The sequence below is a fragment of the Meleagris gallopavo genome, chromosome 16 (assembly GCF_905368555.1).
Source record: "Meleagris gallopavo chromosome 16, MGAL_WU_HG_1.1, whole genome shotgun sequence".
Classification (NCBI taxonomy): domain Eukaryota; kingdom Metazoa; phylum Chordata; class Aves; order Galliformes; family Phasianidae; genus Meleagris; species Meleagris gallopavo.
In genome coordinates, this window is record NC_139419.1 from 3,205,757 (window position 1) to 3,227,721 (window position 21,965).

The following is a 21,965-nucleotide window of genomic DNA, read 5'->3' on the forward strand; positions in this document are numbered from 1 at the left end:
CGGCCAGCTGCCAGCACTGGGAAAGGGCACGGGCTGCTCCCATCCCTTGGAGGGTCGGCACCTGGTAGAATATTCACCTGCTGAACGCCGGGGGGGCTTCATTTTCTCTCCTGCCATCAGCCATGTGGCTGCTCCCAGCCGGGTTTAATCAGCACATGGATGGAAGACACAGGTGCTTCTTTTAGGGGGCAAAAAAGGAGAGGCAAATCTGTCAATTATTAATGAAGGGAGGAAAACTGGTTTCTGGTGGATTCACATCACAGAATCACAGAATGGCCAGGGTTGGAAGGGACATCAAGGATCATAAACCTCCAACCCCCCGACCACATGCAGGGCCACCAACCTCCCCATTTAATACCAGCCCAGGCTGCCCAGGGCCCCATCCAACCTGGCCTTGAACACCTCCAGGGATGGATGGGGCATCCACAGCCTCTCTGGGCAGCTGTTCCAGCACCTCACCGCTCTCGCTGTAAAGAATTTCCCCCTGACATCCAAACTCAATCTTCCCTCCCTCAACTTAAAACCATTTCCCCTTGTCTTGCTGTTATCTACCCTTTCAAAGAGTTGACTCCCCTCCTGTTTGTAGGCTCCTTTTAGGTACTGAAAGGCTGCAATGAGGTCACTCCGCAGCCTTCTTTTCTCCAGGCTGAACAAGCCCAGCTCCCTTAGCTTGGGAAAAAGGGGCATCAAGGTGAAAGGGGCAGCAAAAAGCCACTGGTGTTTCTGCACTGCACCAATGGCCTCACAACACACACAGCACATCAATAAATACTGCACTGACAGAGTCAAAGCCTCACTGAAGGATGCCAGCCCAGCCCAGCAGTGACATCTGGGAGCATCGGCTCCTGGTGAGGTTGGTACCCATCCTACATGGCACTTCTCTTCCCCCTCTACCAGCGATCTCACAGTTCTGCTGCCTGCCCTCAGCCCACGGAGACGACGCTGCAGTGCTTGAGAGGTACCAACAATTCAGGCAGGTTTGGGAGCAGTGTGAATCAATAAGAAGGAAGAGTGGTTTTATATCATTTATTTTTTAAAACATGAAACCCAAGCTGAATAGAAACCACAGAAATTACATTTAAGGAATTTTTTTGTTTGTTTGTTTGTTTTTTTTTTTTTTTTTTTTAGTATTTGCAAACCAAAAAGTTACAGTAAAAAATAGCTACATTACAATCAAGAGAACTACAGAATTAAAAGTAAAGATACAAAAATGGGCTCAATCCTCTTTAACCCTCACAATTTAAAAACATTTTGGGTAAGTGCAGGAACACTCGAAAGAAACTAGCAGGTCCAAAGTTAAAAAAAAAAAAATAATTATATATATATTTATATATTATATATGTATATAAAGTGGTATGATATACAACCATTATGGTTAAGAAGTAAAACAGAAAAGTTACAAAAAGGCCAGGAACATGTTCATCTTTAGGTTTCTGTGCACAGTGTCCAAGAAAAGAACTGCCCTCTGAATGATGCAACTATGACTCGTGGGGCTGCCCCACTACTAAGGGACCTGAGGCACGCGATGCAGCAGCGGAGCACCCGGACCCAACGTGGAGGACAAGAAATGGAATGAAGCTGTTTGAGGAGCCCAGGCCCCCCCGGGGCAGAGGCTGCTGGAGAAGCCTCTGTGTGAGATTGGAGGAGGAAGAGGAAGGAAGGAGTTTGGAATTGCATAGCGAGGAGCGAGGTGGTATCAAATACGCAGAGCACCTAAGAGCTTCATGCTACAGTTCTCCTCTTCTGGAAAGGAGTGTTTTGAATGTTCTGGTTGCACGGCCTTTTATGTTCTGCTTTAGGGCTGGGTGAGCACCGGGGAGCTCCAGGCTCCGTGACAGCCCCTCTCTTGGGCAACGCTCCCCAGGGGGCTCAGCTGGGGACCACACTGCTCCCCCCAACGCACAGAGCACTCATTAGCCATCCAGGCACTGCCACCAACACAGCTGATGCTTCTGCTGGACCTCCTGGAAGGAGCGGAGAAGCCACTTGCAGCTCACACCTCCATCACTTCTGGAAAAGGAGAGCAGTTGGTGATAACAGAATCAATCTGGTTACAGGACAGACTCAGCCCTGCCAGGCCCCATCTCTCAAGGTGTAAGACCTACTCCTCAGAATCTGCCAGAGGGCTTTTCCCCTCCCAGCCCAAGATGTTCAGTGAGTTACACTGACCGGTTTTGGGGGAAAGACGTTGGCTTCTCCTTGCTCCCCGTGTAGGAAATGCTGCAAAGACCTGTCCCCACCTAAGGAGAAACCCACCTGACCCAAGCCTACGTCAGGCAGGGTGACTACAACCAACAAGCCGCACCACTTCCCTTCCCTTCAGAGGGCTCAGCATGTGATTTCTGTTGCTGCTGAAAGGAAATGATAGGACCAGAAGTTAAACATGGATTTATCCATACGGGGATCTGTACCTTGCTCATCTAGATATCCACTCACTCCTGTCTGCTAACACCTGGCAGCACCCAGAGCCCTCATGAGTGATGGCCAAGCAGCCCCTGAGAAAACATTTACTCTCAGAAAAGCCAAACTTTTCATGTGAACACAGCATATTTTTAGGGAACAACTATGGAAATCCTGACTTAGGAATCACTGAAATCCTCATGCACTGCGTCCTCCTCAAAGCACTCACATGAACATCCTTGCATCGTGGCTGAGATGACTGTACACGGAAAATTAACAGCTATCAAATGGAGAAAACTTAAAAAGGACAGGAGGGGAAGGGAGCACTCCATCCTTCACATTTGGATACATGGATGCACGCTAAAAACCTTAGCTTGAACCCTTTTATCAGCACATAAAATGAACTCAGTTTAATAATACATACAGGATACAAACACTACAGTTATATTCCCAAGACAGCACAAGAAATTCACAGCCAAGTCTTGATTCGATTTCCTTTACAATTACAATGCAGTCTTGAACACTGGACACGAGAGTCCAACATGCTATTTACATTTCACATTGTGGAGATGTTCATGTGCTTGGAAGAGTTCTCAGTTTCAAAAGAAAAAGTCATTCACACATGATGATGCAGTGGAAATAAACCAAGCCAACCAGACAAGCCAATGACCACATTTGTGCTTCTGAAAAAGTAACATGAAGTGCCTTCAGCAATGCAGTCGCCTCCAGCTGGACGAGCCTCCCTCCTTCCACAGCCAGTGAGGTGTCCAGAGGCCAATCTCAGCTCCCCTGAATTCTGGACCCCTTTGTCAGCGACCAGTAACATGATAAATGTTCTGATAAAGTCAGCTGGGACACACCAAGCGACATGGCCTTGGCATTTTGTCACATTAAGAACAAAGACACACAGTGGAAGAGAGAGAAGTCTCTACAGCTTTCACTCCTACAGCTCGAAGAGTTTGGACTCCCTCAACCATGAATGCCATCTAGAACAGATGAGTCTTTGCCAGATAGCACCTGCTGTTCACTCAAGAGGGAGGCACAGAGTCTGGGAGATCTTGGCTTCTGAGAGTCCCCTCCTCAGACAAAATGTGACCATATGGATGAGACTGATTGTGTCACAGCCATAGGAATAGGCAAAGGCCATCTGTTCTTCAGCAGATCTACTCAGACCAGTCTGCAGAAATGCCATGCTGTTGCTCAAGGTTCCAGTAAAAAAAAAAAAAAAAAAAAAAAAAAAAGAAGAAAAAAAAAGAAGAAAAAAAAAGAGAAAAAGTAGTAACAATACTAAAAGAAAACCAAACCATTTGTCTGTGTTTCCTATCCAGCGCTCTGCACAGCATGCAGCGGGGCAGCAGAGTTCCAGGATGCTTTACAAAAGTGCAATATCCATGTCAAGTAAAGGAAGTGCTGGCTGGACAAAAAAGTACACAACTCACACTGCAGTCAGGTTATGCTGGCCTCCAGAGAGCAAAATGTCATCTCCAAAACACTCTTTCCAGTTATATTTTGAAGTCAGAGAGCACATACCTCCACATCTGTGCCTTGCTGCAAGCCCAAGTGTCGTCAGAAGTTGTTCTGGGTGGTAAGGGTGGCTGTGCTGAACCTTGGAAAGAAGCAAGTCAAGGTGGCTGCTGCATTAGATGCTGCAAACAAGAGGCACAGGCTTCCCCATTACCCCTGCAGCAGCAGGCAGTGCTGCTGTGACAACTCAGATGCAGCCCCTTCCAAAGTGCAGTCACACACGTTCCAGATTCATTCTGTACACAGCAGAGGCAATATACAGAAGCACCTGTCTCCACAGGGTTCCCCACACCCTCCAGCTTCCAGAACACTTGCCTTCAGGGAGTAGGATCAGGCCACAGATTTAGGGCACCCCCCCTTAAAATGGTAACCTAAGTAGCAATCTGGGCACATCCTCGAAGGGACAGAACAATTTGGTCTTAATCAGGATTATATGCATCTCGCTTCTTTCTTCAAAGCATTCAAAGAAGGTTCTGCTGCTCCTGGATAGTAATTCCACACTTTGGACCCTGCAAGCTACTATGCCACATGCTCTATTCCTGGGTTTTCCTTTAGGACAGGGTGGAAAATCTGGTGCTCGTGAGCCACAGTGTCCCTCTGTACACCCTGCAGCACACTCCCTGCCCTTGTTATTTGATAACACTGAGGTATGTTTCAGTGTGAAGCCCATCAAATGTGTCTGAAAGGCCTACTCAATCCTGAGCAAGAAAATCCTGCTTCCAGAGATTTACGGTGAAGTTTTTTCCCAAATCTTATCCTGTGATGCCTCTTCTTCCCTTTCCTTCTCATCCCTTTGAATGGTAAAAGCTGGCCTGTATTTTTCTCAGTCTGTTAGTCGTTTATCTTCCCGTGAGGAGCACAAAGCTTGCTTTCCACACAGCTGGTACCCTTTCACAGCAAACGCCATCATCTCAGCTACCTGCGAGGAGCAATTCTTACCTCACTGCAAGAAGGCAACTGACTTGAGGAAAGGCAGATCGGTAGATTTTGCGCCTCGTACAGCAAACGTGGGACCAACAGATCCTGAGTCTGAACGTCACGGAGGTGAAGATTAACTGCCTCTGCCAATGGCTCAGCTCCAGTTTGAGGGATATTTCCCACTCCATTTCTTCCGCCAGTTACTTAATGCCACACTCAGCAGCTGCACTAAGGTGCCCCTGCTCAGAGGTAAAACAAACTGAAGAAGTCACAAAGGAACATCATAGTTTCCCCACTGGAAGGTCATTACTCTACAGTACTACCAGCCCATCATAAGGCAGACTCCTCTTCCAGTAGGAAGCTGCCAGTGCCTGTTGGAGCACTGCTCTTCAGTGGGAAGTACAGCACCAGTGGAGGATGTTGCCCTTTGCAGGCACCCAGCTGCCCCTTTGCAAGCTTTGTTCTGCCTCGTAGCTAGAAAAATGCCTGTGTGTGCCTTAATATAGTGGTTAGCAATGTGCCTTGAAAAACAAAAACAAAGAGAATAAAAACATGTTCTGATAGTCACGACGTTATCCAGATGGCATCTGGGCTTCTGATTCTGAAGCACAGAAGATACGCTGATAATCTTGTGAGTTTGTTAGGATTGAGGCTCCAAAAAGCCTCCTTCAGTGCCAGTTCAACAACCCTGTGCTGTAAATGGTGATAGAAAAAGAAAACAAGAAGAAAGTCCAGCAGAGTTCACAGGTCACTCCTGCAGGGAGAGCTTGCATTTACTATAAATCCATCGGTGCTTGTAGCCCCTCTTGTTTTCACAAGCTGACTGTCCCATAAGACTTAGCATCAGAGAGTTGAAACTCTTTAGTGCAAAAATCCCCACCACGCAGTCTTTTCCTGGAAAAGTTTGGCACCAAGTGGGCGGTGGCTGGCTCCTGTTTGATCTGTGTCAGCCTGGTAAAGGCAGCACCTGCTGCAGAATGCCCTCTGCAAGTACCTGGGCTTCCCTGATGGAGCAGAGAGGTCAGGTTCAGAGCAATGGACAGGGAATTTAATTGGTGCGGGGATCCTCTGCTCCTTCTCAAGAATTCACATGCTAGCTACAGTGGGAAAGAAAAAGGCATTCTCTTAGTGGTTTAAAAAAAGAAGTTATCAGGGTAGTGGAGTGGGTTTTTTTTTCCTAGAACAGAACCACAGGCTTCCAAAGTACAGTGGATATGCAGTGACAGCAAGAGGCAGGGGTTTCCCTTCCCCCACACAGGGCACTGGACCAGGGGACTCCCACCATGATGCCGCATTGCGCATCAACTCAGCTTCCCCTGGTTGGATGTTGTACAGACAGCGAGCCTCTGCCTCTTCAGCATTTGACAGACTGAGCAGCTCTGCTGATCCCACAGCAGAAGATCTACCACCATCTTTCACCACATTCCTCTGGGGAACTGAAAGAGAAAAAACGCGGGCAGAAGATATTCACCAATGCTTTCTATCAGGTTATTCCAACAAAGCTGGCCCCAGGCAGGTGGAGCCCAGGGCAGGCAGGTAATCTTTCAGCTGCTTTGCCTGCACTTGCTTGCTCTCTCTTGTACATCAGGTACAACAAAGTGAAGGCTTGAATTCAAAAAGGGCTTCCACTCCATTGGGCAGGTACAAGGTTGGAGGTGTTCTGAGCTGGAGAAACAGAAGGAGCTGCACTGGATTTTGGGCAGAACAGCAGGATTGTTCTACGAGGACAGCACAGGGGCACAGCAGTTGGCACATTGTTTTGTCTGACTGCACATGTGGGTTTTTGTTGCTGTTGTTTTTTGTGTGGTTTTTATTGTGTTGCTGTTTTTCTTTTTGATTTTCTTTTGCTTTCGCATCTTAATGCACATTGCCAGCATCTGGACGAGGTTGGTTGGTGGCGAGGTATTTGGCTCTCATGCTGGAGGTGTACTGGAGGAACACAAGACAAGAAAACAACAAACAAACAAAAACAACAGAGAAGTCAGAATAAATAATATTAGGATGGAACAACAGATTGCAATCACTTCCCAGCACAACATTGGCAGCACTCGGTGCGTATCAAGGAGCTGCTGGCTTGGTCTGACAAGGAAAGTTTCACAAGTCACTGTGTAGAGCAACACACTGGTATAGCCTGCTGCAAGGATGCTGGCCAGGTCAGTGCATATGGGCTAATGATTTATCCGAGCTCTCTATAGAGAACGAAGTCCTATAGTCGTTGAATCAAAATGTGCCATATTTCACTTGGAAGAAGAAAGGGAAATGGAAATGATACAGATGTAAAAACCCACCTCATGCCTTCATCCTCTTTTAGTCATGTTGATTCTTTCAACCATGCCAGAAAAGGAGGTTGAAAAGAAAATAGGTGTAAAGTTCATTGCATTTCTCTGCAATGAGGTCATCAGAAGATTGCACGCATCACAAATGGACACTTTGAAAGGAAAGTGTGGAAGAATGAATCCCTGAGAACAATTTATGCCTGAGAAAGGACAGACCCAACCAGACTGGAAACAAGCTGCCATCCAACAAGATATTAGCTATTTAATAGTTATCAGGTGGTTAATTATCCACCATGGCATGGGATCCAGCCTGTGTACCATGCAGTGGTAGACAAGACTCCAGCCTGGGGGTGAGAAAAGCAGCTCACAGAGGTGTGAGGTGCCTTTGGTTTGGGGGTTGCTTTATAATTTTTTATTCAAAGCAAGGTAATCCCAAGCAGCTCCCAGAGGCTACTGAGATAACGTGCCATCCAGCTTTGGATACTGAGCTGAAAAGCATGCAAATACACTGCAGTAAGAACGAGAGACTCTTTCCTCTTTGTTCCAATGCGTTCAGTGCTTTGATCATGGCCATGTTAGTGCTTCTGGGATTCAGCTACCACGATACTCCAAACCAAGCAATGAGGACAGGTGCTTTTTCCTCTTCTTAATACCAGCAGGAGCTTGAATAATTCTGTAACATCCACATCTTACTTCCCAAGAGTGCTCTTCAGCATACTGACTTATTATCACCTTTAAAACTGTACCACATAAAATAGCCAGTTAAGCTGGCAAAAAGACAACTGGAAGGCAGTTCCACACCAGGAGCTATGATTTATCTTGCCCACTGGGAAAGAACATTATGAGGCATCCTTAGGCTTTCAAAAGCCTGGCTATTCAAAGGAGGTTTCAGAGAATTAACAGCATTTTCAGTTTTCCTTCAAAGACCAAACCAGGCTGAACCTCTGTACAATAGAAGAGAGATGCTGCTCCTTCAGCAGGGCTGACCCCATTGGCAGAAGATGAAGATACCTGGGGCTTATTTGCACACTTATCTCTTACTATCTTCCATAACGGGAAAACTTTCTGCAGAACGTGGATCTTAATATAAAACTCTGGCCCAGAAACAGCATCTATATTTAGAAGACAAAGGGTATACATGTTCTTTCTCTTTTTAAGTTTTTTTTGGTTTTTTTTTTGCCAGTGAGAAAGAAAAGGTAGAATATGCCAAGCTGAGCCAGTTTAAGTCTATATTCCATACAGGTTATGAAATACAATTACTGTTTCAGAAATGAAGTTTAGGGCATTATTAAAACATGAGACTAACCCAGCAGGCTCAAAGAGGCTTAGAAGTCAAAGAATTTTCTCATAAGATAAGCAGGACACATTCAGATAGTACAATGTTGAAATCTCCAGCCAAGCATCATGCTAAGAAGAGCATCTTAGAAGGCAAAATGCATTTGATTGCTCATTTTCCATTTGTATCCCATGTGCAAAGCATGGTAGGAGATGAGCATGAAAAGAAAATTCGCAGTTGTTAAGGTTTTGCAAGATGTATTTTGAAAAAAATCTTCTAGGATCATGGAAATCCCACAGATTCAGTGCACAACTTGCAGCATCAATTTTCTTTAGAACATTAACAATCAAGATGGACTGCTTGATGAACCATATTTCAATAATGTACCCTTTGTGGAAAGAGAAGTTGAAAAGAATTTGCTCCTTCTCCCCCCCTCAAAAAAAAAAACCCAAAACAGTCAAGCAGAATGCATTTTTACATTCAAACCTACCTGCAATCCACCACAAGGAACAAATCAAGACTCAATAGTCAGAGTTAGGGCTGATGTTCTCTCCTTAACTCAGGATTTTTGTACCTTACACCCTTTTCCCATTACAGTTTGAACTGGTTACTCCTTCTGTTAAGGATATTTCTAACAGGCATGAAAAGTTGGGTTGAAAATTGGAAACAGAGCTAGAACTTCTGCACACCTCTTATAACCAGCACAGCACAGCTCCACAAGCATGCACCAAATATTCAGTAACTACATTAGACTCACTGCACGAATGCTTTGCTCCACATGCTGTCAGCAGCAGTCTCTCATCTAAGCACTTTAGTGCATCCTTTGCTGTGAAGCAATGGAAAGATGCTGTGGAATACACAGATCCCAACATCTGGACAGGCCAACAAATGAAGACGTATCAGCAGAAACTCGCCAGTCACGTGGATATGAAACCAAACTATACTATTCACCATTAAAATAACTTAGACTTTAGCTTCTTTTAAAAAAGAATCTAAAGGCTTCTAAGCCTGAGCACAGTTTGGAGCTAAGGAAGTCTTGGTCTCTGCTCTCAGGTGACCTGCATACACTGCCTGACAAAGCCATCATGCACACAGTTGCAGTTAGTTTCCTTTAAAGGCTTGCATAGAAGGCAAAGAACATGCACAATGCATCGATTCTTCCAGTACTCTCAGCACCCAGGTCCTACATGCCCTCTTGTACCCTTTTAAATACAGCAAGGAAGTCAATGCCTTCTCCACACTGTTGGCTACCCCAAGCAGAGGGCCTAACAGACTTCTTGCTGCTGTTCCTCCAGGTGGCTTGTGTTAGCCAACACAGCACACCTCCTAGGCACTTACCAGTCAGCTAGGACAAACACAGCTGATTGCACAAGAGTTTATTTTGCATCACTTGAAAGAAGAATCATTCACATTTAGCCTTGTTGAGGGCATAAACTTTCATAAGTATGGTTAGTGAACACGTAAGAGTGAGGTGATTAACAGAAGCAGCTTGCAAACAAAGGAATCATTTGTTGCAAAAAAAAATAAATACTAATAATGAGAATAATTGGTTAATTTTTAGAGACCATAAATTCTACCAAGTCCTGTGAACTGTGCAGATTGTGAGCACTTCATTGCTAACAGAGCTGCTCTGGAAGATCACTTACCGTGTGAAACCACGACTCCAAGTAAAAATCATTGACTATTTGTAGTTAAAATAAATACACCTCTTTGGCTACCCTGACTTTGATTTCCTGCCAGAGCTATTTTAGTAAGCCAATATAGACCGAGGTTTCTGGAGTCAAGTTCTTAAAGGTTGATCCACCTCTCAAATAGCTACAGCACAGTAGACACACAGGGTTTGGTATCATTATGAATGGGAGGTACAAATGGAGGGAAATAGCCAATTCCAGCCAGTGGGTTCTGAATTCAAAGAGATTTAAATTGACTAAGCCCAAATAACAGAGTTTCTGTTTGTTTTGTTTGTTTTTAAAGTCTTGGAAAGAATGCAATGGCTTTTTCTTAGCCCTACAGACAGCCACATTAACTCTGGGTGTGACCTTAGGGAAACAGAAGACAGTAAAGACTGAGGTCATGTTCCAGCCCAGAGGATAATTCAAGCCCAGTATAAAGACCCTAGAATTTTCCCCCCACCAGGCAGTATTTTATTTCATGGGATAGACTCATAAGTAGTTTTCTGACTTTGCTACAATACCGCCAGCAGGAAGCAGAAAGACCACCATGAGCCCAGGAGCAGTCTTTACAAGGCTTAAGACTGAAGGAAGTTGTGACCCTTCCATGGGCTCCAGCACCATGCTTCAAGACAGGTTTGTGTTCATGCACCGTGGCAGAGGGCACTGAGACATCCAGGTCAGACAGCACACTTCCCAGCACGTCACAAGACAGGCAGACAAATGGCAAGAGGCAGCAAGAGCACAGACCAAGCAGCAACACGACAGAAAGGAATCCAATGCAAGGCTGAGAGAAGTCCCAGCAAGAACAGCAGAAATGGAGGAATAGCAGCTTTACGGACACGTCTTCCTGGGAACAGAATTAAGATAGGGGTCATTGACTGCACAGGCCAAAAGCAATAGCAATAGCCCCCTTATTCCAACTGGAACCAGCACCTTCCAGTCACTGCATGGCTGTAGCTCCCTTGGGGGAACACGCTGTCCTTTACACCAGGTGAGCTGCCTGGGAGCTTTCATTACACCCTGTATTCAACCAAGCAAAAAACTCCAAGGCCTAATGCAGACCACCTACTCTTCCTGTATGCAAGTGGCTTTCTGATGGACTACTGTGAGGGAAGACACATTGGCTATCTTGGAGACTGTCAGCAACAACAGCACATTGAAAATTCAGACAGTGAAATGATGCTAAGGGGGCTCTGTTCACAGAGCCCATGGGAGATGGATGAAATGAGTTGGACATACACAGAACAAACAAAACAGTAAAAGGTTTTGAAACAGAGTGAAATAAATCTTAGTGCTTACGCCTGGACCCTTAGGGAAGTTGCCTTTAAACTGACTCCTTTCTGACTTTAAATGCAAGGAGAAGCTGCACACAGGTCTAACAGGCACTGAAATAACTCTTTAGGACAGGCCACCACTACCAACCAGAGCCTTTCAACAAATTAAAAATCCTACTGAGGAGCTTAAGGCACATGGCAGATAAACATCTGTGGTTTGGGGCACATGCTGCTATGAGCAGTCAATACAAAAAGAACAGCAGCGGGGATCAAGGGAAGCTAAAAAGTTGAAATAAGAGAACTGGTCCTGACTGAAAAGCTACTAGATTGGTTCTTGCTTTAAAGCAGCTTCTTGGGATGGGAGAACTTCTATTCTGCATTTAAAGTGCACCACTAATTCCACATTTAAGCAGTGCTCAGGACTAAGTGTTGAAGCTGTTCTCCAGTGTGCACTCTGAGGTAAAGCAGCCATGAGTGAGCCGTTGTGAGGCACGGGTCCCTGTAGCCAGCCATCACATCGAGCACCAGAAGCCTTTCCAAGGTTAAATCTGCTGCTTGAGTCTGCACCAGAGCAAAACTAAGTCATTTTAACCCTTGGCAGGAGGGAATGGGGTGGGAGGTGCAGAGGAAAGGAATGTGAAGAAATAAAAGGCACTGGCCTGGGATAAACAGTGCAGGGATGAGGAGTGGTTGGGAGTGGAGAAGGGGTTGAGCAAGAAGGACCTTTTTGTTTCCAGTACCTGTTCCATTTGCGGGCGCTGTTACCAGTATGTCCGTGCACTGTCCGAGGGCTTAAGCTGCCAGCTCATATGGCTGCTACTGTCCATGGCAGCCAAATACAACTGTGATGACGCAAGAAAGAGAGAAAAAGAGAGTGCAGCCTCAACGTGCATGAAAAATACAGTGCAAGCAAGTGAAACGCTGTGGTGTGTGTCAGTGACAAGGTGGGCTCTACAACCCTAAAGGAATAGCCCTGTGGCAAGAAGGAGAAAACAGAAGGAATGAGAAGAGGGAAAAAAACAAACAAACAAAAAGCCAGGAAAAGTAACGGACAAACAATGCGGCAGGATCATCACATCTCAGTTCTCACCATCTGTTCTCAGAAAGAAAGCTAAACGGAATGCATCAGCTCGCTGGATATACCCTATTGACATGGTGAGCTCCCCTTCTCCCTCCCACTAAGAGGCAGAGACACGAGCATTAGCATCCTCCTATCTCTCTCCTTCCACAGATAATTTCCCATAAACAGGTCGTGCAAGTTCTTCTGCCTCCATACGATCCCAGCCACCTACTATGGAGAGCTGTGAGTACAGAAACAGAAAAGTGCCCCTCCTCTGCTGACTGCATCTACTGCAGGACTGCAAAAAGGATTTTCTCTCTCTCCACCTATCAGCATGCCCTTCCAGAAACCACACTTATCCTACAGCCCATTCCTTGCTTCACCGAGGCAGAAGCTCAGTTGTCTACAGGAGGAGCAACGCACTCTCCTCCTTCCCCTGCTCATGCACTTCCCTATAGACCACACAGACTGCTGTCAAGTCAAGTTCCCCTGCAAAAATAAAAATAAAATCTCATCTTTATCTCCTCCCAGAAACCAGCCTAAGGCACCAGGACTCAGTTCCCCTTTCAGGGTATTAACACAAACAGCTACCGAAGAACCAGGAAACATCTTGCATAACTAAATCCCCTGCGGAAAGGAATGTGCTTTTTTTCTGAAGCAGAAGAGCAGTAGGGGAAGGGGAGGCAGGATCTTGGCCTACAGACACAGAAGGAACATATGTCTTGGCAGTTCCAGAGGGATAGTGGCAGGAAACACCAGTGGTAAAGCAAGCTCTTGCCACACCACACTGCGTGCAACACGTCAGCTCTTCTGAGGATTTCTCATTGCTGAGAGCAGATAACACTACCAGAACTTCTGTTCAGAACACCAGGCAACAGGAAAAAAAAAAACAAACCTGTTTGTATTTCTAAGAAGGTTGCAAGAGATCTGGCCAACTACCAAGTCAAGGATCACCTTTCCACTATTCTACTTCATCTGTGGTGAGATGAACTGGTCATTTTGAAGTGAAAACATGAATGTGATAATCCCCCTTCCCACCATAGTTCCTACTCCTTCCTCCCCTCCCCGTGAGTTTAAATCATGTGCCACTACGTGCATTTTCTTTACCTACACTTGAAGACTGGCTGATTACTAATCATGCTACTACTCAACCTCTGCAATCACACCACCAAGTTAGCGAGCACTGTGATGGCATGTTCTCCAAGTTCTGGTGTAAGTAATGTTCACAGGACATCAAAACCTTCCATGAACGTGTTTGTTTTTTTTTTTTTCTTCCCCCTCCATAGGAAATTAAATACAAAAATAGCTTCTAAAGAAAGTAAAAGAGTTGTAAAAACAAAAGATTAAAAAAAAAATCTCAACAACAACAAAAAATACAAGTTTCACCCCACTGTCTTTTTAGGGCAAATTAAGGAGAGAGGTTCAGCAATAACTCTGAGCTTACTGCTTTAACAATCTTCTTTTTAAACTTAAGAAATCAGTGCAGTGCCAGAGATAGCAAGAATAATGCATGCAAGTGAATCATCCTGCTGAAGTCACCCACCAAGACACTCATGCATTTCAGTGGTGGCAGGACTGGGCCCATAAGATTACTAATGTTAATAGATTTAGTTTTATTGTTTTTATGTGCAATGTCAAAAGTAGCACAGCTAAGTTTTGCTCTCCGTGGCAGGTGAGACGTGCCTTGTCTATACTGCTTTGATTTATGGGCCAGATCCTGTGTTGGACTGCGCAATCAGCTCCCTTGAGAGTATACAGAAGTGGTAAGTGTGTATTCCCCAAAGTCACTGAAGCAGAGAGGAGCAGTAAAGAGAGACTTACTGAGGGAGGTGGGGACTCCCGGCCAATGAGCGGGGTATTCTCACAACGGGGGTTCTGGAAATTTGCATTCTGGCTCCTAGGAAAGGAAGACACACATGGTAATGGGGGTACGTGCCACACTTCTCCAGGGAAGGTCTCTGACAGTGACATGGGACAGAGCACAGCACCCCTGGAATTACTGCAGCAAATCAGTCTCCCTCAAAGCTTTTCTTACAGGCCAGGTGGATCCCCTTCTTCAGTCACAAAATTTGTGCTCAGGCTAAGGAAAATATCCCTATCTTTACGCTCTTACTCAGAACAGCCCACACTGAATTGCAGGGAATGAATTAAAAATAGGTTTGTGCGAAAAATCTGCCTCTCTACAGTCAGAACTGCCAAGCTGCAGAATTGGAGATAAAGTAAGGACAAAATCTAAGGGGAAGAACAAAACGATGTGCCAGCCCAAGAGATGGGCCCCAAAAGGGAGTCAGAGAGCCATCAGGGTTTGGCACTTCTGGAGAAAGCTCTGAAGGTCCCATATGGACCAGGCAGCTCCAGACTGCAACAAATACCAGAGCTGGCTTCAAACACAGGGAAGGAAAGAGCCTGCAGGTTTTGCTATGGCTCTTGGTCTCTAAGGAGGCTTAAAATCTTCTGGCAAAACTGCTCTGTCTGAAGAGCCGAGCCTCAAAGGGATCAGAACCATTGTGCAATAAGGAGCCTGGACAACACTGCTTCTCTTTTCTGTGGACAGATGTCTAAATCCCACAGTACAAAGCAGAGGTATTATTTTTGAGTATGCTGCCTAATACAACCCTTTCTACTGCAGTACTTTTAGGCTATTCCAGGAGATGCTAATCAGAAAACATGCCTTTTGACATTTCAGACAGAATCCTTCATCGCTTCCACTGCTTTGTTGAAAGTACCAGCCCTGCAACTACAAAATCTGAGCGCAGCAACTTGGATGAGATGCAATTCAGCCTTTTTGTCTGGATACTCACATGTACTCCGTGACGGGAGCATTGCTGACTGTGTGTGCTGCTGCTGGAATGCTGGTCTCACTGCCATAACTACTCCCACAGCTATAGAGGCTGGGCATGTGCACTCTGTAAAGATTATCGTGTGTCTGTCTGCTCCCCTGAGCAGCTGATTCTTCATCCCCATCATCATCTGAGCTTCTGCAAGAAGGAAAAGAAGTTCCTCCTAGAACCCTACAATTACCCCACACGTGGGGTTTGCAGGAAACCATGGCAATCCTAGGAACCTCCCAACCATCCTCCACACCTCCACATTTATACCCAGTTGGGATGCCTCAGGGTGGCAGTGTCAAACACAGCCTACACCACTGTGACTCAGACCTCCCACAGATGCCATCTGGACTTTTAGATTGCATGATCCCCTGCAGTCTCCCTATGGTCTTCTCCCAGGGCTTAGCAGACAATATGGTTCTTCAGCTGCTCAGTCGCATAACCAAAGAATGGACATGCATCCCCAAAAATACACAGTACTTTGGAAAAAAATATATGTAAAAGAGGTAGTAAGGATGTACTGCCAGGCATTCTGCAAAACATCCTTCAAACTGCAGTCTGTCCTTCCATTCCTTGCAGCAATGTCCAGAGGGCTTTTAAGGGTAAGAGTCTGAAGTTCCATTATGGTTGCACAGTGTCTCCTTCAGCTTCTAACAACACTTCACAAGTCTCCACATGTATTAAGTTGCAACATTTGTTTCTAGAGCCTTTCTTCCCCCAGAAAGGCCAGGAATTTAAATCAATTTTAATACAGAGCAGAACTGCTTGCAAGCTGATTTCCTTTTCCCCTTCCCATCTTTCTTCTGTATCTTCGAAATAACACACACTACTATTTTATTTCCCTAATTATGGGATGAAGTATCAAGATCTGAAGTACGTTTCAGTGATACTGGACAAGACTAGAAAAAACACTCAACATGAAACATATTGCTGCTGGGGAGAGACATGATGGGCATCACTAGAGCATCCCCACCACCACTTGCAGTTTCTGCACCACCAGGTGGCACTGAAGATTTAATCAGGGAATTGCAGCCCGTACAGCTTCTTACAGGCAATAAAGTATGACATCCTCCACCTCCCTGAGGGAGCCAGAGGAAGAAGCAGTGCTCCAGATAACGCAAGAGGGAATCTTTCAGTTCACAGCAGCAGCCAGAGCCTGCTGGGGCTGATGGTATGGGCTGTGTAAATCTCTCTCCCTCAAACAGACTGCCATTCTCTTCTTGAAAACGCCTCCACAGCTGTATGTGGAAGAGCCAGGGAAACCAGCCATTTTCTGCAGCAGTATTCTGACACATTTCCCAAGGCTTTCTCTGTGGGCACTGCAGGCCTGGCGGGCTCTGGCTTCCTACTATTGTTCTGGATGTTCCATTTTACTTTGAACCTTGAGCTTAGGCTCAGACCACAAAAATCATGTTTCAGGACCACAGTGGAGAATTTGCTGCACAGTCTATAATAGTCTTCTACAAGAACAGAAAACCCAAAGCTATTTTAATAGCTGCATATGGTACAGCAGCCAGTTGCTGAGGCCCCGAGAAGATTCACTCAAGGCTCATGATCAGCCCTTACCATCATTACTAGTAGTTCCAGCAACTCTGCTCTTACATGATCACCACCAGTGTGCAAGCATCTTATCTGCCCATGCTATGCTTTCAACACCTATTAGCTATGCAAGTCAGTTGCCCTAGTTTTAGCAACGCCAAGAAAGGCAAGTGCGAGCTGCTGCTCATCCTAGCTCTCTTCCCCATACTACAACAAACGCCAGAGCAATGCAAGAGAAGAGGTATTGTACTGAGAAGCACATAGTTCAAGCATTTGCCTTTCTCTATAGCTATAATCATTCATCTCTGACTTGACTCTAGTCCTACAGCGTACTGAATACTCTTTACACACAGTATTCCAGCACAGTGAAGTTGAGATGTAAATATTAATCACAACCACAGCATAAGCCAGCAGTTTTTTTCCTTTGGACCTGTGCTTAAGAAGGCCTCACGCTTGTGGGATCACATGGGAAAGTGCTCCAGATGCTCGTGGGCACAAATCCAATAGCTAGTCTTCATTAGGAAAGAGCTCTACAACACTACAGGTTCTAAATCCTCTCTATACCTCTTTTGCTGCCAAGTGTGTGGGACACTGCACACAATGGAACTGAACATGAGGGCTGTGACAAAGGAGAAGAGAACCAGGTAGATGAGGCCTTCCACTCCATCATAGCAAAAGCCCGTCAAAGCCTGGACGTAGTCCTGGAGAGAGAAATGAGCAGAGTTTCCTGGTCACTAGAGAGTTAAAACCGAGTTCTAATTCAAAAGCCTTCCCCCCAGACCATGTTCTCTGAAACAATCTAGTTCATAGCTGCATCTCCAGAGCATATTTTAATTTTCATTTTGGAGACCTCAAGTGTTTTTTCATAACTTCCCTTTTACCTCTACTCACAAAACCCAAAGCAAATTTAGACATGGCAGTAAGAGATTAAAGAAAAAAAAAAAAAGGAAAAATCCAAGATAAAACTTATCCACCCAACTTAAGTCACCACATTTTTCAATAAGCCTCTCAGCTCCTTCCCTCTGTCCTATTGCCCAAGAGCACAAGCATAGATTACCTATGTCTATACTTCCAGAGATGCAGCTAGGGCAATAGTTTGATCATGCTTTGCTGCAGTTATAAGGCATTTCATGGGAAAAGCAATAAGCTATGAACTAAGGAAACAAGCTTAGGGTCCCTTAACCTTACAGTTGCAGCTTGTAGATGTAATGAGACGTTACCTGGTTTTCTACACTGATCTTCAGACACAAAAATACAAAGCTAACTTGATCCAAAATCCCATTCTCCTTTCTGCAGGAGTCAATCAGTAAAGTTGTTACAAACTGTTTTGGCACACCAGAGATTTGGAACTCCAGAATAATCAGTACACTACAGGCTCTACACCCACTTAGTGCTTTCTTAACGCAAGCCCAGTTACTGACTACTCACCAAATGCAGACTCCGACAGTCTACTAAAGCTGTCAGTTGCTGCAAGTTTATCTCTGTTGAATTTAGAACCTCCTGGATCCGTGCAAGATACTCCTGTAAGCAATAAGCCCAGTGATTATTATGTGGAAGCAGCTTTGCAGAACCTGATAGTGGGCTATGTACACAGGTAAGGAAAGTACAGGGAGAGCAAAACTGAGGAGTTACCTTGGAGGTGGGATGCTCTCTGCTTGCTGACCTCATGAGTTCCACAACATCATCTTGCATTTCCACCAGAGCCTTGTGACTCCCTGACAGCTTCTGCTCAACACAAAACAGTAAGTGTTTCAACAACTCACGGACCAGCACAACTCCTGGGAGTTAAGACTTAAATCTGGCTAGCAAACACTGAAGCGTCACTTATATGAATGGTTCAACTTCAGGAAAGCTCAACTGATAACGTACGCAGTTCCAGTAGCATTAAGTTCTACTTTATTAAACTGGAAGAAGTACAAATAAAGCACGCGTGCAGAGCTGTGGCCAATGCCAGGGCAGAGGGGCAGGAGAAAAGGCAAGACAAAGTGCTTATTTCTCCCCACAGCATACAGATGGATTTTTCTACTCAGTCAGATGGCTGAGAAGGAATCAAATATTAAAAATTGTTTTCACTGGGGTACAGTTTTCACACCCCATTAAACATCCATGGGAATTTCACATGCTAGAGCATGTCAGAGAGCATACTAAGCAACCAGAAATGCAAGTGATAGCAATGGTGCACAGCCTGAAGTGTTCTTCCCCCATCCTTGAATACACAGAGGAAGATGAGATTTAAAAAAAAAAGATCCTAATTATAAACTGAAGCAGCTGGTGTCTGCTGCACAGTGGGTGGTGTGGGTTCATTCTGGCCTCTGATACAGAAGACAAAGTTTGGGATGGGCCCAGGTGCTGTTCCTCAGCCCCCACACGAAAGAATAATGACTCACGTTTATACTTCAGGATGCAAACTCTTGAACATCCAAGGGATTTAAGAGGCATATGTGAGAATTGCTCCCCCACCCCACTTCGTTTTGGGAGTGGAGTGTTGCCACTTAAACCAAAAAGAAACCGCAAGAGGAGATTCAAAGCAGGAAGTCTGCAGGTTCCCACTCTGGCATGAATTGCGGTGCTCTGCCTCCACATTGCTGCCTTGGAAGAACACTACATAAACAGAGATACCATGAACAAAAGCCACGGTCCTCACCACATCACATACAGCTCCCTCTGAAGGGCATCCTAGACCATACAAGCAATAGTGATGGTGGAAAACAACTGCTCACTATATCACTTGCACAGCTGGAAAGTAGGTACCAAAGCTTTACCAACAGGTGGAGTATTTCCTACAGCTAATACCTTGCAACTTGCTGCTTGCTGGCACCAAAAGCATTTAACCCATTCCCTGCTTAGCAGGATGCTGAAAAGTGGAGAAGGAAGGTGGGCACAGTGCTCACACTCACCTGCTGGAAAGGGTTGGGGTATCCAGTGCTACAGGTGATGTAGTAGCGGAGAGTATCTACAAAGACAAAAGAGAAAGTCACATTAGTGATGTTGTTCCATTATTGCACTATTTTATGGCTACCAGAATGGAGGTGTTAAGTCCTGAAAGCAATACACGAAATGAAAGTGAAATGTAAATGAAACCACTTCCCTCTCTCTAGTGCATGGAGGAAACTAGAAAAAGGGATGCAAGCTGTCTTTGGGGATAAAGAAAGAATTGTTTTCTGCTCCCCACAACAAAGACTATTTGTTGTTTTGTTTTTTTTTTTTCCTCTCCCCTTCAACAATAAAGAAGTATGGGGCTTATATTGTGTGTATATATATATATATATATATATATATATATATCAGGGGAACCATCAATATGAGTTTTGTTCAGAAGTCAGTTTTACTCACAGCATAACCAGATCTCAGTCTAAGTGAGGTCCAACTGAATGTTTAATTTCTGCAGCTTTTGAGCATCAGAATACCATTCTATGGTCACTGAAAACAACCAGAGGTAGGCACTGCTGCCTGGGATATACAGTAAAGGCGTAACTTCCAGCCAGTTTCATTCACCAACGAGATCACTAACCAGCCACAGAAACACTGGCACAGGAGAGGTGCCAAAGGCGATATAAATACAGGCTGCTAACTAAAGTACCTGTGAAAGCACACCCTTGGGAGGTGCAAACACACATCTCCATGCTACCACGCTATGCTGAAACATAATGCTTCCTAAATACACAAGTTCATGTGCTAAAAAAGTCTTCCAGACTGGGGGCTCAAAGGGGACACTGGTTTTAGAGTTCTGCAGAGGACGTACGAAAGCCCTCCTAATTGAAGAAAACAACCTGCAGTAACGTGTCACTTCAATATCTTGCTTTCGAAAGCAAGAAACATCTTGGAAGGTGCTAGGAAAGAAATGGATATAAAAAGAGTTCTCATCTTTCTGACATGCACTGGGGATGAACGAGTAAACAGCAGTCTGTTTTCTGGTGGATGTCACTGGCATGCAATTAGATTTTAATTAGGAGGTGTCAGACTACTTAGATGCACATAATTTCTTTTGCAGCTTTCTGTGCTGGAAAGGTATATTCTGTATTAAATCAGTAGTGCAGACTGGGCTAGGAAAGAAAGCTGTTACTGGGATACCAGCAAGAAGGTGCAATCCTTAACACTGAGTTGTTCTATCAGACGTTGCAGAGCAATGTTCAGAGTACTGAATATGTACTTCTACACATGAGTACAGACGAGCAGAGTTAAAATGCACTTCCTAAGGCATCACCTATTTCCAGGCTTGAAGACACAGCTTCATTTCTCCTCATTCACCAGCCTGGTGCCCTCAAGTGCCCTCCATAATACACCACCAACTGCCTGGACAGAGTCAGCACACACAGATTATGAACCTCAGGCTTCTCCCCACCATTCTATGATTCTCAATTGTGTGCTGTAGAGGGAATGAGCATTGTAACAGAGTTACCAGCCCAGTACCTTGAGATTAACGCTCAAACATTTACAGTTCCTCTTCAGATGAATGAGAGCACATCAGCTTAGCAAAACCAATGGTGAAGTTTGCTCAGCGAAGACAACAGCAGCTTGAAAACACACATACCATCTTTTCTCCTCTCCCAACACCTTCTCTCCCATTCCCTTTAATCTTCTAACCGTGGCTCTCAGTAACAGGTATTCCAGGTTGGAAAAGTACTCCAAGCACTCCCAGCTCAGAAATCAGCAAAACGCACCACCACGAGCGAGCAGAGCTGCAAAGGGAATAGACCTGAGAGCATCCTGGCTCTGCAGCACTCCCCATAAATATTGAATGCACCTTTTGGCAAACCGAGGCGCTGGGAACCGAGTGGTGCAGCGCAGGCTGCCAGCTCCCATGTGCTGTGAAGCAACCTGACAGCTGTTATTTATAATTCATTAGCAGACTTTGGGGCAGCTCTGCCAGCTGCTCCACCTCCCCCCCCCCCCCCACCAGCTCTTTCTTTGGGATGATTTTGGCCTCCTCTAAAAAGCAATTAGCAGAAGATGAGCAGATTGGAGGGCAGTGAGAACTGCTATGTGGGCTTTGCTTTGCAAGGACCACACAAAGTGCTGCGTTAAAGCATTGCACCAAGGAAAGGATTGCTCCTCTGATGCTCAGTCACCCCCCCAGTGGTGGTGGAGAAATGATTAAAGTGCCCCTGTGCTTTGAGAAAAGCACAGCAACAGCACCCCGCAGTGTCGCACACAGCTCTGATGTTGGCACTTCTTTATTTTACACCAACAGACTACC

At 45.2% G+C, this 21,965-nt stretch overlaps 1 protein-coding gene across 4 annotated transcripts in view; it reads right to left on the minus strand.

The window, feature by feature from the left end:
* Positions 1 to 1,012: 1,012 nt before the first annotated feature.
* TTYH3 (tweety family member 3) overlaps positions 1,013 to 21,965 on the minus strand; it is a 71,122-nt gene continuing 50,169 nt past the window's right edge. The window contains exons 8-16 of one of the 4 annotated variants that reach the window (XR_014886716.1): positions 19,666 to 19,721; positions 18,401 to 18,493; positions 18,197 to 18,289; positions 17,333 to 17,469; positions 15,203 to 15,379; positions 14,223 to 14,298; positions 12,082 to 12,183; positions 4,864 to 6,771; positions 1,013 to 4,006 (exon numbers count right to left, since the gene is read on the minus strand). Coding sequence is in view for 3 of the 4 variants with exons in the window: in XM_085237112.1 (XP_085093238.1) it covers positions 12,103 to 12,183; positions 14,223 to 14,298; positions 15,203 to 15,379; positions 17,333 to 17,469; positions 18,197 to 18,289; positions 18,401 to 18,493; positions 19,666 to 19,721 (713 nt within the window). In the remaining variant the exon portion in view is untranslated. Of the gene's footprint in view, positions 6,772 to 12,081; positions 12,184 to 14,222; positions 14,299 to 15,202; positions 15,380 to 17,332; positions 17,470 to 18,196; positions 18,290 to 18,400; positions 18,494 to 19,665; positions 19,722 to 21,965 lie in introns of all 4 variants that reach the window. The other 3 variants (XM_085237112.1, XM_085237113.1, XM_085237114.1) reach the window with 3 other exon arrangements.